The sequence below is a fragment of the Myxine glutinosa genome, chromosome 1 (genome assembly GCF_964187855.1).
Source record: "Myxine glutinosa chromosome 1, kmMyxGlut1.1, whole genome shotgun sequence".
NCBI classification, from domain to species: Eukaryota; Metazoa; Chordata; class Myxini; order Myxiniformes; family Myxinidae; genus Myxine; species Myxine glutinosa.
In genome coordinates, this window is record NC_136261.1 from 8,382,951 (window position 1) to 8,397,873 (window position 14,923).

The 14,923-nt window shown below is 46.5% G+C and overlaps 1 protein-coding gene across 8 annotated transcripts in view; it reads left to right on the forward strand.

Annotated features, from left to right (window-relative positions):
* LOC137421233 (troponin I, slow skeletal muscle-like) overlaps positions 1-14,652 on the forward strand; it is a 98,708-nt gene extending 84,056 nt beyond the window's left edge. For 7 of the 8 annotated variants that reach the window (XM_078781135.1, XM_078781171.1, XM_078781245.1 and 4 more), the window contains 5 exons: positions 425-556; positions 3,594-3,683; positions 4,425-4,607; positions 11,566-11,654; positions 14,493-14,652. In XM_078781135.1, coding sequence (XP_078637261.1) covers positions 425-556; positions 3,594-3,683; positions 4,425-4,607; positions 11,566-11,654; positions 14,493-14,499 — 501 coding nt within the window. In that variant the 3' untranslated portion in view covers positions 14,500-14,652. Of the gene's footprint in view, positions 1-415; positions 557-3,593; positions 3,684-4,424; positions 4,608-11,565; positions 11,655-14,492 lie in introns of those variants that run through there. The other variant, XM_068107093.2, reaches the window with a different exon arrangement.
* The last annotated feature ends 271 nt before the right edge of the window (positions 14,653-14,923 follow it).

Below are 14,923 nucleotides of genomic sequence, written 5' to 3' on the forward strand. Positions count from 1 at the left end.
TTGACCTCTGTATCACTGTGTACTCTTGACCTTTGTCTCACTGTGTACTCTTGACCTCTGTCTCACTGTGTACCCTTTACCTCTGTCTCACTGTGCACCCTTGACCCCCGTCTCACTGTGTACCCTTGACCTCTGTCTCACATTGAACCCTTGACCTCTGTCTCACATTGAACCCTTGACCTCTGTCTCACATTGAACCCTTGACCTCTCTCACATCGAACCCTTGACCTCTGTCTCACATTGAACCCTTGACCTCTGTCTCATATTGAACCCTTGACCTCTGTATCACTGTGTACCCTTGACCTCTGTCTCACTGTGTACCCTTGACCTCTCTCACTGTGTACCCTTGACCTCCGTCTCACCGTGTACCCTTGACCTCCGTCTCACTGTGTACCCTTGACCTCTGTATCACTGTATGCTGCAGACGATTATTCTATCATTGGCGAAGGAGCAGTTGGATCAGGAAGAAAAGGACCGTGCGACAGAGAAGGAGAGGACTCTCGCCGAACGAGTTCCAGACCTAGAGTTGACCGGTTTATCATTGCAAGAGCTCCAGGTGAAGCACATACCACTTGGTCGTTCCTCTTACATCCATCTGATGGATCTGGACGATTCCAGCTTAATTAATATCCACAAACACAATGAAAGATCTGAGTGTTGACCCAGCAGAAGTCAACCTGTGTGGCATCTATCATGAATTATGGGTCCTACCTTCGTCGAGGAGATAAGTAAAGGCAATATAATTACAATTGCCCAAGAGAAGGAAGGTAGTCGTGGGGATTCAAACTCGTGGGATTCAAACATGTGGGGAATCAAACTAATGGGATTTAAACTCGTGGGATTTATATTCGTGGCATTCAAACTCATGGGGATTCAAACTCGTGGAGATTCAACTCGTAGGGATTCAAAATCGTGGGATTTAAACTCGTGGGGATTTAATCTCATGGGATTCAAACTCATGGGATTCAAACTTGTGGGGGATTTAAACTCGTGGGATTTAAACTCATGGGATTCAAACTCGTCAGATTCAAACTCGTGGGGATTCTAACTCATGGGATTCAACCGTGTGGGGATCAAACTCATGGGATTCAAACTCATGGGGATTCAAACTCGTGGAGATACAACTCTTGGGGATTCAAAGTCGTGGGATTTAAACTTGTGGGAATTCAAAGTCGTGGGATTCAAACTTGTGGGATTTAGACTCGTGTGGATTCAAAGTCATGGGATACAAACTCGTGGAGATTCAATTCGTGGGATTCAAGCTCGTGGGGATTCAAACTCGTGGGGATTCAAACTCGTGGGGATTCAAACTCATGGGGATTCAACTTGTGGGGAATCAAACTCGTGGGATTTAAACTCGTGGGATTCAAACTCATGTGGATTCAAACTCATGGGGATTCAAGCTCATGGGATTCAAACTCGTGGGATTCAACCTCATGGGATTCAACCTCGTGGGATTCAATCTCGTGGGATTCAAACTCGTGGGGATTCAAACTCATGGGATTCAAACTCATCAGATTCAAACTCGTGGGGATTCAAACTCATGGGATTCAACCGTGTGGGGATCAAACTCATGGGATTCAACCTCATGGGATTCAAACTCGTGGGGATTCAAAATTTGTGGGATTCATACTCGTGGGGATTCACACTCATGGGATTCAAACTCTTGGGGATTCAAACTCGTGGGATTCAACCTCATGGGATTCAAACTCGTGGGGATTCAAAATTTGTGGGATTCATACTCGTGGGGATTCACACTCATGGGATTCAAACTCTTGGGGATTCAAACTCGTGGGATTCAACCTCATGGGATTCAAACTCGTGGGATTCAACCTCCTGGGATTCAAACTCGTGGGAGTCAACCTCGTGGGATTCAAACTCGTGGGATTCAAATTTGTGGGGATTCAATCTCGTGGAGATCCAAACTCGTGGAGATTCAACTCGTGGGATCCAAACTCGTGGGGATTCAAACTCGTGGGGATTCAAACCCATGGAGATTAAACTCATGTGATTCAAGCAGCTGTGGATTCAATCTCGTGGAGATCCAAACTCGTGGGAGTCAACCTCGTGGGAGTCAACCTCGTGGGATTCAAACTCGTGGGATTCAAACTTGTGGGGATTCAAACTCGTGGAGATTAAACTCGTGTGATTCAAGCAGCTTGGGATTCAAACTCGTGGAGATCCAAACTCGGGGAGATTCAACTCGTGGGATCCAAACTCGTGGGGATTCAACCTCGTGGGATTCAACTCGTGGGATTCAAACTCCTGGGGATTCAAACTCGTGGGATTCAAACTCGTGGGGATTCAAACTCGTGGGGATTCAAACTCGTGGGGATTCAAACTCGTGGAGATTAAACTCGTTTGATTCAATCTCATAGGGATTTAAACTCGTGGAGATACAACACGTGTGATTCAAGCAGCTAGGGATTCAACCTCGTGGGATTCAAACTCGTGGGAGTCGACCTCGTGGGATTCAAACCCGTGGGGATTCAAACTCGTGGAGATTAAACCCGTGTGATTCATGCAGCTGGGAATTCAAACTTGTGGAGATCCAAACTCGTGGGAGTCAACCTCGTGGGATTCAAACTCGTGGGATCCAAACTCGTGGGGATTCAAACTCGTGGGATTCAACCGCATGGGATTCAAACTCGTGGGGATTCAACCTCGTGGGATTCAAACTCGTGGGAGTCAACCTCGTGCTATTCAAACTCGTGGGATTCAAACTCGTGGAGATTAAACTCGTGTGATTCAAGCAGCTGGGGATTCAAAATCGTGGAGATCCAAACTCGTGGAGATTCAACTCGTGGGATCCAAACTCGTGGGGATTCAAACTAGTGGGGATTCAACCTCGTGGGATTCAAACTCGTAGGGATTCAAACTCGTGGGGATAACGAAGTTCACCTTTGCCATGCGCAAGACCGGCTGCACCTTTTCGCGCTTTGTTACTTTGCTGCTTCGGTTGGGACGGAACGCCATTAGCGAGCAACTTTTACATTTGGATCTGAGAATAAAGAGAGGGAGAAAGAGGAAGAGCAGAGTCAGGAATGCTAATAAGTTTATTTTCTCACCGGGGCAGTGTTTAGCCCGGGAGAGACATGATATAACAGGAGCAGCAGGAAGGCGCAAGAGGGAGGCATAAAGCGTGGCCCTGCCGTCGGCTGCTTTTGCCAATTCGCCGGGTTATTTACACCACTATCGACACAAACCATAGTCCTGGCCTCCGGGGGTTTCTCCTGGGGGCACCGAGTCCGTGCCACGGTTACACGGGATGGATGCGCGTCGCTCCGCACGGAATCCCAATTCCTCGAGCGTCCGCACTCCGCACAGACTGGAACATTCAAGTTTTTATGTTCGGAATTAAAAATTAAACGATTAATAAAATAAACAAACACAAATAAACAGCAACAACAAAAACGACAATACCTCGGGTACCTGTAGCGCTGCATCTCCCAGGTGATGGTGCCCCCTCCATTCAATATCTCGTCGGAAAAAGGTGTGTTCTGCGTTCTTCGACGTTTCTGGTGAACATGTTTATGAACCCCAATTTTGTTTTTCCCTCCTTTTTCTCCAATGTGCCCCTTACTCCATGGTAGGATCTTTGCCGGGAGCTTAACTCAAAGATTGACGTCACCGATGAGGAAAGGTATGACACCGAGGCGAAGGCTGGAAAACATGCCAAGGAGGTGAGCAATTGAAGCACCAGGTGCACCTGCAATAGCTGCAGCACCTGCAACTCGGTATTTGTATGTGTCTGCGGTTTGCTTTGTGGTTGTCGGGTCCGAGTTAACAACAATGTCCGAGTCCTTCCATTATGACCGTGCTCTCCAGCTTGCCATTGTGAAGGCATATGTGATTTGCCTTGTGGTTAAATAATGTCCGAGTCCTTCCATGATGACCGTGCTCTCGAGCTCGCCATTGTGACGTCATATGTGATTTGCTTTGTGGTTAAACAATATCCCAGTCCTTCCATTATGACCGTGCTCACCATTGTGATGTCACATGTGATTTGCTTTGCGGTTAAACAATGTCCCAGTCCTTCCATGATGACCGTGCTCTCGAGCTCGCCATTGTGACGTCATATGTGATTTGCTTTGTGGTTAAACAATGTCAGAGTCCTTCCATGATGACCGTGCTCTCGAGCTCGCCATTGTGATGTCATATGTGATTTGCTTTGTGGTTGAACAACGATGTCCAAATCCTTCCATGATGACCGTGCTCTCGAGCTCGCCATTGTGATGTCATATGTGATTTGCTTTGTGGTTGAACAACGATGTCCAAATCCTTCCATGATGACCGTGCTCTCGAGCTCGCCATTGTGACGTCATATGTGATTTGCTTTGTGGTTAAACAACGATGTCCGAGTCCTTCCATTATGACCGTGCTCTCGAGCTCGCCATTGTGACGTCATATGTTACCTGCTGCAGGTCCTGGATCTTAACCAGAAGATCTTCGATCTCCGCGGTAAATTCAAGCGACCACCTCTGCGTCGGGTCCGGATGTCTGCAGACGCCATGCTGCGTGCACTCCTTGGATCCAAGCACAAAGTGTCCATGGATCTCCGAGCCAACCTCAAGTCTGTGAAGAAGGAAGAGAAAGAAGACAAGACGGTGAGACCTTCTACCTGTCGGGTCTATATGTGTCCGTTTGATGAAGGTTTAAAGTGTTACTTTGTCGCCTGATGAAGGACGAACCAATTAAATACTGTACATGGTGTTGTTGTGGAACTAACATCAAACATTAGTGTCACCTTTAAACTGTATTGGGATCCTGGTTATCCTGTTTACACAGGTTATCCTGTTTACACAGGTTGCCCTGTTTACACCTGTACCTGTGTACCGCATCAAATCTCTGTTGGTAAAGCGTTTCACCTTTGGCCACAGCTCTCAAGACGAATTTCCAGGTCATCTATCTATAATTCCAGTAATCTCTGTACGTCTGTACGTTTGTACGTCTGTACGTTTGTTTGTCTGTGACCGCTGTTTCTCGACAACCACGGGTCCGATATACTTTAAACTTGCCAGGTATATTGCTGGGGACCCGAGGATGTGCCTTTTCAAGGTTTCATATTAATCGGACAATTACTTACCGAGCTATGTCCAAAAAACGATTCAACCAATCAGAGAGCAGCGAGCTATCGCGTGTGCCGAACGTGGCGAACACACTCTGCCTCGGATGGCACATTTGAGAGCGTATTCATTTATTTCCCGTCGGCAAACTATGTTGGCGCTATGTTGGCGTTAAACGATGTTTTAAAACTAATAAAAACCATTTCATGTAAATAGAGGGGGGGGATTGTCACTGTACTCGCAAGCCGTTCGCCGTTCGCTTTGGCGTTGCGAATGGACCAAAACATTTCATGAACCAAACCATTTCATGTAAAGCGTTCGCCGTTCGCTTTGGCGTTGCGAATGGACCAAAACATTTCATGGACCAAACCATTTCATGTAAATAGAGGGGGGGATATAATTTTAGATATAGGTATAGTACGGGCATGCCCTAGTCTATCTATAATTCCAGTAATCTCTGTACGTTTGTTTGTCTGTGACCGCTGTTTCTCGACAACCACGGGTCCGATATACTTTTAACTTGCCAGGTATATTGCTGGGGACCCGAGGATGTGCCTTTTCAAGGTTTCATATTAATCGGACAATTACTTACCGAGCTATGTCCAAAAAACGATTCAACCAATCAGAGAGCAGCGAACTAGCGCGTGTGCCGAACGTGGCGGACACACTCTGCCTCGGATGGCACATTTGAGAGCGTATTCATTTATTTCACGTTTGCAAACTATGTTGGCGTTAAACTATGTTTTAAAACTAATAAAAACGAATTTGCGATTCATTCGCTTTCCTGCGCGTTTGTGCACGCGATGGCGATTTCTTTACCAAACTCCGGAAGCCGTTCGCTTTGGACCAAACCATTTCATGTAAATAGAGGGGGGGGATTGTCACCGTACTCGCAAGCCGTTCGCTTTGGACCAAACCATTTCATGTAAATAGAGGGGGGGGATATAATTTTAGATATAGATATAGTACGGGCAATGCCCTAGTTTTAACTAATTCTACGAACACCCGATTTGGTTTACTATAAGTAAGACTCGTCATTTAATGTCTGTTTGAACAAGACTTGGTTTGTAAAGATAAACACCGAGTGCTGTAAGAGAATCATTTACATCCGAGGAAGTGAAGTCCCAGGTTCGAGTTTATTACCGTCCAGATTAGTGTTCTGCTCTCTTTATAGTAGCTTCGAGTAGTTTGTGGAATGAAGTGTGTGTGTGTGTGTATATGTGTGTGTATGTGTGTGTGTGTGTGTGTGTGTGTGTGTGTGTGTGTGTGTGTGTGTGTGTGTGTGTGTGTGTGTGTCGGTGGATGGCAGCCAAAGAGGGAGGAAATGCTTAAGAGGATGTATAGATAGATTGACGGTGGGGGAGATGGACAGGAGGCTTAAGGCCGAAGGAAGGGGAATTGAAAGAAAATCTTTATAGAGAGGGAAAGGCGTAAGACTAGAAAGGAGCAGTTGGTGGTCTGGAGAGGGAGAGTTCAGTGGAGGAGTGGGAAGAGGCTCAAGAGGGGGAATTCGGGGGAGGGGGTGTGAAGAGGGTGAAATTGTGAAAAACGAGACAAGAATAGAGAGAACAAAGACAACAATCCTTAAGAGTGGAAGTGTAAACCATTGGTAAGGGGTTCTGCCAGGGGGTTTCATCAGCAGGAGAAAATGATCAAAAAATGCGGACCTTACAGCCAAGGATGTATCCATGGTGTGGTTTACAACGGACCACCACACAAAAGGTACTGTGTTCACCAGTTCTACTGATAGAGGCACAGCGACCGAAAGTGAGAAACCCTAGCACTTACTTTGTAACAATAATAATCAATAATAGGTTCTGTTATCTATGTCACGTCACGTGACATTGGTAAGCTAACTCACTGTCCAGCTGCTTCAGCACCAGAAAGGTATTACAGGTGAAAATGCAAACCAGGATAAATTTGGGATGAACCCTAAACCAAAATACCCTTTAAAACATTTGTCTTTCAAGATAAAAACAATTTCAGATACAAAATACAATCTTTGGACTGAACGTCATTAGATAACATCACTCCTTTAACATTAGATAACATCACTCTTTTGCCATTAGGTACCATCATTCCAGATAATTCCTATGATTTGAGGAGCCGGTACAATTCCAGATAATTCCGATGATTTGAGGAGCCGGTACAATTCCAGATAATCCCTATTAATTAAGGAGCCGGTATAATTACAAATCATTCCCATGATTTCACGAGCTGATATAATTCCAGTTAATTCCTATGATTTGAGGAGCCGGTACAATTCCAGATAATTCCTATGATTTGAGGAGCCGGTACAATTCCAGATAATTCCGATGATTTGAGGAGCCGGTACAATTCCAGATAATTCCTATGATTTGAGGAGCCGGTACAATTCCAGATAATTCCTATGATTTGAGGAGCCGGTACAATTCCAGATAATTCCTATGATTTGAGGAGCCGGTACAATTCCAGATAATTCCTATGATTTGAGGAGCCGGTACAATTCCAGATAATTCCGATGATTTAAGGAGCCGGTACAATTCCAGATAATCCCTATTAATTAAGGAGCCGGTATAATTACAAATCATTCCCATGATTTCACGAGCTGATATAATTCCAGATAATTCCGATGATTTAAGGAGCCGGTACAATTCCAGATAATCCCTATTAATTAAGGAGCCGGTATAATGACAAATCAATCCCATGATTTCATGAGCTGATATAATTCCAGATAATTCCTATGATTTGAGGAGCCGGTACAATTTTTTTTTTTTTTTTTTTTTTTGTATACTGAATCGAGGCTCGTGAAAGAGCTAACATTAACTTCACAAACAAATCGACCAGACAAACAAAATACACAAAAAGAGGGAGCGGAAGACAAGATGGGGAGAAAAGGGGAAGCACACACACACAACATCCGAGAGCAGGGAGATGTGTGGAAGGGAGAGTGCCCGGGGGGAGGAGGCGTGGGAAGGGGGGGAGGGGAGGGAGAAGTATAAGACACAAGGACACCAAGGACTTCCAGGACAAAAGTTGGTATTTCAAAAAGTGGAATTGGGGTGAAATTAGCGGGGGTAGAAAAGATCAAGGTTTTGGATGGGGGAAGATAAGAGATGGTGGTGAACAGCTGTTTTAAAGACTTGGAGGGTGGAGTGGGATTGAAGAGAGTGAGGGAGTTTGTTCCAGAGGCGGGAGAAAAGAGGAATGAAGGAGTGAAGGTGAGCAGAGAGTCTTGATTTTGGCAGTTTAACCAAAAGAGGGTTGCAGGCAGATCTTGTGCGACCTGTAGGAATATTTGCGGGACAGAGCCCAGAGAGAGCTGGGGGGGCAAGGCCAGAGAGGAGTCGGTAGAAGACGGAAAGACCACCAACCTGCCTGCGGTGAGTGAGTGAGAGGCCCTTGGAGTTAGCTTCATCGCGGGAGATTCCAATGATTCTGAATGCTTTGGTTTCAACAGCGTGAAGGCGAGCTAGGTGTGAGGCAGGAGCACCAGCCCAGAGGGGAGAGCAGTATTCCATTGAGCTGCGGATGAAAGCCTTGTATGTGGTGAGGAGCTCAGGTGTGCCAAGGAAGGACTTCGCACGACGGAGGATGCCCAGTCGGCGACTGGCTTTGGAGGCCAGATTTGAAATGTGATTTTTCCAGGAAAGATCATGGCAGATAGTGAGACCCAAAAGCTTGAGTGACAGAACTTCTTGGAGAGGATTATTCAGAAAGTGGATGGGGGGGTTGTCCAATCGGTCTTTTCGGAGAGACATCGTAAGAGTGTGAGTTTTGTCAGGATTGAAAGACATGTTCCAATTGTTTGACCAGTCTGTGATTTTGTCAAGGTCTGCAGAGAGTGAGGAGGCTGCAGACTGCCGATCTGAGGGATGAAGAATGGAGCGACAGAGAGTAGAGTCGTCAGCAAAGAGATAGAGAGGATTTTCAAGAGAGTCAGAGAGATCATTGATGAAGACCAGAAAAAGCACAGGGCCCAGAACACTGCCTTGGGGAACTCCAGCCTGAACAGGAAGAGGAGATGAGAGAAACCCATTCAGGGCCACACGTTGACTACGACTAGAGAGGAAGTCCGCCAGCCATGCGTGGAGATTTCCATGGATACCAAAAGAGGAGAGTTTGGTGAGCAGAGCGGGGTGCCAGACCATATCGAAGGCACGTGATATGTCAAGGGAGACTGCTCTAATTTCCTGTTTGGCATTGAGGACCTCCATCCATTGTTGAGAAAGCAGAAGCAGCATGTCCAGAGTGGAGTGTCCAGGTCTGAAACCAAATTGATGATCAGAGATCAAGCCATTGGAGAAGAGGAAAGATTTCATATCTGAAGCAATGATGGATTCCATGACTTTGCTGATAATTGGGAGAAGGCTGATTGGTCTGTAGTTGCTGGGATCTGTTTTTGCACCTTTTTTGTGCAAAGCGGTGATGTTGGCAGATTTCCAAGCAGATGGAAGATGACCTTGAGCAAAAGAGAGGGTGAAGAGAACAGAGAGGGGGAGTGAAAGGGCGGCAGAACATGATTTTAGGACCCGTGGGCTGATGCCGTCAGGTCCAGTTGCAGAATCAGAGTCGAGGGTTGACAGAAACTTTTCCACCTTGTCAGGAGGAAAGGACACAGAGTCCTTTCCAGATAATTCCTATGATTTGAGGAGCCGGTACAATTCCAGATAATTCCGATGATTTGAGGAGCCGGTACAATTCCAGATAATCCCTATTAATTAAGGAGCCGGTATAATTACAAATCATTCCCATGATTTCACGAGCTGATATAATTCCAGTTAATTCCTATGATTTGAGGAGCCGGTACAATTCCAGATAATTCCTATGATTTGAGGAGCCGGTACAATTCCAGATAATTCCGATGATTTGAGGAGCCGGTACAATTCCAGATAATTCCTATGATTTGAGGAGCCGGTACAATTCCAGATAATTCCTATGATTTGAGGAGCCGGTACAATTCCAGATAATTCCTATGATTTGAGGAGCCGGTACAATTCCAGATAATTCCTATGATTTGAGGAGCCGGTACAATTCCAGATAATTCCTATGATTTGAGGAGCCGGTACAATTCCAGATAATTCCGATGATTTAAGGAGCCGGTACAATTCCAGATAATCCCTATTAATTAAGGAGCCGGTATAATTACAAATCATTCCCATGATTTCACGAGCTGATATAATTCCAGATAATTCCGATGATTTAAGGAGCCGGTACAATTCCAGATAATCCCTATTAATTAAGGAGCCGGTATAATTACAAATCATTCCCATGATTTCACGAGCTGATATAATTCCAGATAATTCCTATGATTTGAGGAGCCGGTACAATTCCAGGTAATTTCTGCACACATCAGTGAGCAGTGCCGGTCTGGTTGTCTCGTTTCCTCAAAACGAATCATCACGGCATTTCGTAGTTTAACAAATAAAGATTTTATCCACACACAATCCGGTTTAATTTCTAAAGTGTTGATTGTTGTACTAAATGATTTGTTTGCGACACCTAATTAAATCAGATAATATGGTGAACTCAGCAGTTCGATCTCGCTTGGCATAATGAGCAGTCCCGTTCGGGTCTTCCCCGGTCTCGTGACGGACGCACGTCCCCGGATGTAGCGTTCGGGTTGTCCCAGGTCTTGTCCCGGATGTAGCGAGAGCTCCTCTTGGGAGGATGTAAACGGTAACGGTCCAATTACCCCGATGTGTTTGTCTCCGCACGTGAATGCGTCTCCCCAATAATTCCCGCGCATGTTCCTGTGTTTGAAGCATGAAATATTTACAATGGCGCAGATGGGTCTCTGTACACAAATCTCTCCTAACAGAAGGTTGCCCGAGCTTCAAGGCCGCCATGAGACATTCAACTCCCACTTGTGATGCTTCCGTGCGTCGGCCAACGCACTTAACCGTCTCCTGTAAATTGGAATATTTTTGAGAAACATGGAATCAGCGCTTTCCTTCTCAATCGCCTCGTTAGATCAGGTGCCACACCTTTAAGTCCAGGTGATGCATCTTGGCTTCATTCGTCAAGTCAACCTCCAGTTATTCCCTCCATAATCCAATGATTCCGAATCCCGATGATTCTTCCATGACATTTCAGAAGATTAAATTGTTGGACTCCACTTATTGTCTTGACCATTGTATTTGTCTCGCTAATGTCACCATGAAGGTACCAACAGGTGTCCAAGACCGAAGCGAAATCATAATGTTTTGAGCACTGCATCCTCAATGTTGTTGTTGTTGTTGTTGTTGTTGCTGTTGTTGCTGTTGTTGTTGCTGCTGCTGCTGTTGTTGTTGTTGCTGTTGCTGCTGTTGTTGTTGTTGCTGTTGCTGCTGCGGCTTCTGCTGTTGTTGTTGTTGTTGATGTTGTTGTTGTTGCTGTTGTTGTTGCTGCTTCTGCTATTGTTGTTGTTGTTGTTGTTGTTGTTGTTGTTGCTGCTGTTGTTGTTGTTGTTGTTTTTATTTTTGGTGATATCTCTCTAAATCCTCTTCCCTTGCTGTTGTTTGTTGCTTGGTGCCCACAGCAGGACATTGGTGACTGGAGAAAGAACGTGGCGGCAATGTCCGGCATGGAAGGACGCAAGAAGATGTTCGACACCGCTCCCCAGCCTCAGTGAGCAAATACAACCAACAACAACATACCCGCACAACTACGATGACAACTGTTATAGTTATTACAGACCATATTCAGATGTCTCATAGGTGGCTTAATGGAGCAGGTAAGCCTGCAGGTAACCATGGTATTTTTGCTCCGTTGCTTTATTTAATTGTAACCATGGTCAGGTAAACGTGAGTGTACCTTTTCACTAATTGTAAGCACATCAATAGACGATAGACAAACACGTGGTGTATGGGATGTGAAACCATAAACAGAAACAGGCCATTCAAATGGATTCCAATGCTATTTACTTTGGGTCGAATTCAAATCCAATATTTCGGTAGAACCTCATGGATCCTCGTAGGGATGCCAAGGTGGCCACAAACGGGGAAACGTTTCAATGATTCAATCTGGTCAAAGACCTCCTTAGGCCCGGTGGGAAACACACTATTTGGCCTGCGTCATAATGTGCCCCCTCTCCTCTTTATTTAGGTTTATCATCCCAAGAAGCCTCTGTTAAAGTCATCGTGGAATCTTTCATGTCCAAAAGAAGATGCAGGTGGAGCGTTGAGAAAGTCCCACCAAACGGTTACGGGACTTGAACCCAAACGGGTTCATCGGTAAATGCAGATCGGACCAGGATTCAATTACCAATCCGGTCCACTGGTGGCATCATGACTAAGGGGTGGGTGGGTGAATGGGCCGCTTATGGGTGGCATCATGACGAAGGGATGGGAGAAAGGGCCACTCATGGGTGGCATCGTGACTAAGGGGTGGGTGGGTGAATGGGCCACTTATGGGTGGCATTATGACTAAGGGGTGGGTGAATGAGCCACTCATGGGTGGCATCATGACTAACGGGTGGGTGGATGGGCCAATCATGGGTGGCATTATGACTAAGGGGTGGGTGAATGAGCCACTCATGGGTGGCATCATGACTAAGGGGTGAGTGAATGGGCCAATCATGGGTGGCATCATGACGAAGGGATGTGAGAAAGGGCCACTCATGGCTGGCATCGTGACTAAGGGGTGGGTGGGTGAATGGGCCACTCATGGGTGGCATTATGACTAAGGGGTGGGTGAATGGGCTGGTCATGGGTGGTATCATGACTAAGGGGTGGGTGAATGGGCCGCTATTGGGTGGCATGATGACTAAGGGTTGGGTGAATGGGCCGCTATTGGGTGGCATGATGACTAAGGGTTGGGTGAATGGGCCGCTATTGGATGGCACGATGACTAAGGGGTGGGTGAATGGGCCGCTATTGGGTGGCATGATGACGAAGTGGTGAGTGAATGGGCCGCTATTGGGTGGCATGATGACTAAGGGGTGGGTGAATGGGCCGCTATTGGGTAGCATGATGACTAAGGGGTGGGTGAATGGGCCGCTATTGGGTGGCATGATGACTAAGGGGTGGGTGAATGGGCCACTCATGGGTGGCATGATGACCAAGGGGTAGAGAATGGGCCACTCATGTAACGCCACTGCAAGTTCGAGGAGTCTGAAATTTGCACAATGGCCTGCTCCTTTTTCAAAACCTACCGTGGGATCTTTAACGTCCAGAAGCGATGGGACTCTCTGAAGGACGGTGTACTCATTGGTGTGGTACCCTACCTGCTAAACACCTGCACCTGCACAGTTCATATTTGTGTCAGAAATCAAACCCAGACAACACAGCTCGTAGGCAATTTCACTACCTTTGAGCTATCTTACCTGTCATACCAAACCACACAGGTGAAGTAAAGCGGTGAAGAATTAGCCACTTAAGTAGCTTAGCACGAGTGGTCAAAGGTCATCAATATATTGGGTACCGAAAGTGTGGGAAGTGGGAATATTGAGAAAATGAAGGAAAAGTGGGATATCGGATGGAATGTTTGGGAGCAGAGTGTAGGAGGAGTGATTAAAGAGAGTTTGGAGTAAAGAGGGGGATGGGGTTTTAAGGGGGGCACAACTGGAGAGAGGGGGGCACAACTGGAGAAAGGGGGGCACAACTGGAGATATGGGGGCACAACTGGAGATAGGGGGCACAGCTGGAGAAAGGGGGGCACAACTGGAGAGAGGGGGGAACAACTGGAGAGAGGGGGCACAACTGGAGAGAGGGGGAACAACTGGAGAGAGCGGTGACAATGGGAGAGAGGGGGGCACAACTGGAGAGAGGGGGGAACAACTGGAGAGAGGGGGGAACAACTGGAGAGAGGGGGGCACAACTGGAGAGAGGGGGAACAACTGGAGAGAGCGGTGACAATGGGAGAGAGGGGGGCACAACTGGAGAGAGGGGGGAACAACTGGAGAGAGGGGGGCATGGGGTACAAATACGTATGCCCATGTAAGCGTTCCATGTTCAGTTTTTTGCGTTTGACCACGTGGTCGCTAGTGTAACGTAATAAATGGAACCAGAATGTCACGTGATGTCGGGAGGATAAGGATGTGCTGTGCACGTGACCAGCTATCCACTTACAGGGATGAAAACCTCGTCGTTAATTTTCCCAGAGTCGGACAATTTGTTCCAATTTCAGCTCCAAATTTTCCACTGGATTGGATCGTATTGCCAATGATTGCAGAAGTCGAGGCTTGTGGATCCAGTGGTCCACGATACCTGGATGTTCTACTGCGATTGGATTTTCCTTTTGATCCTTTACCCATAGTTCATTGCTGTGTTGTTGCACAAGCTTACATGTTTTGAATTTATTGTGACACTACACACAAGGCGAGTTGGAGCATCCAAGTTAAACATCGCACACTTAGCCACCCGCAGAACAAGGTCTCGGACATGTCGGGCGCAAAAGAGTGGCATTTTGACGATGCGGAAAGACTCCACACCTTTAAACTGAATTCCTCGTTCTCTTGTGTTTCAGGTCATAAAACTGTGCAAGGCGCCATGTTCTGGACGTGGATAGCCGAACAATGCATTTGAGTCCATCTTTTTTCGAGTCTTACCTGCAAATTGCACCTCGAGTCGAATGCACAGCCCCCGCTTGCTGAACCGCACTCAATAAAACTGCCGATGGAAACAAGCATTGATTGCATTCTTTTTGTTTTACGTCAGGAAGATCGCACACACCGGGGACGTACACATTAATTAGATCAACAACAAGGATCAACAATAAGGTTACAGGAAGGACGGTGTGCGATTGAGGGTAGCACCCCAAAGGTGGTGTGATGTGTCAGCGGAGGATCCTGGGGAACCTGGGGTGCTGAATTGTAATTTATGGTTATTACAGTCCGTATAGTGACCGTCTGGGGAATGTAAAGCACATGTAACGGTGGTAATGTAAACATGGCGTCG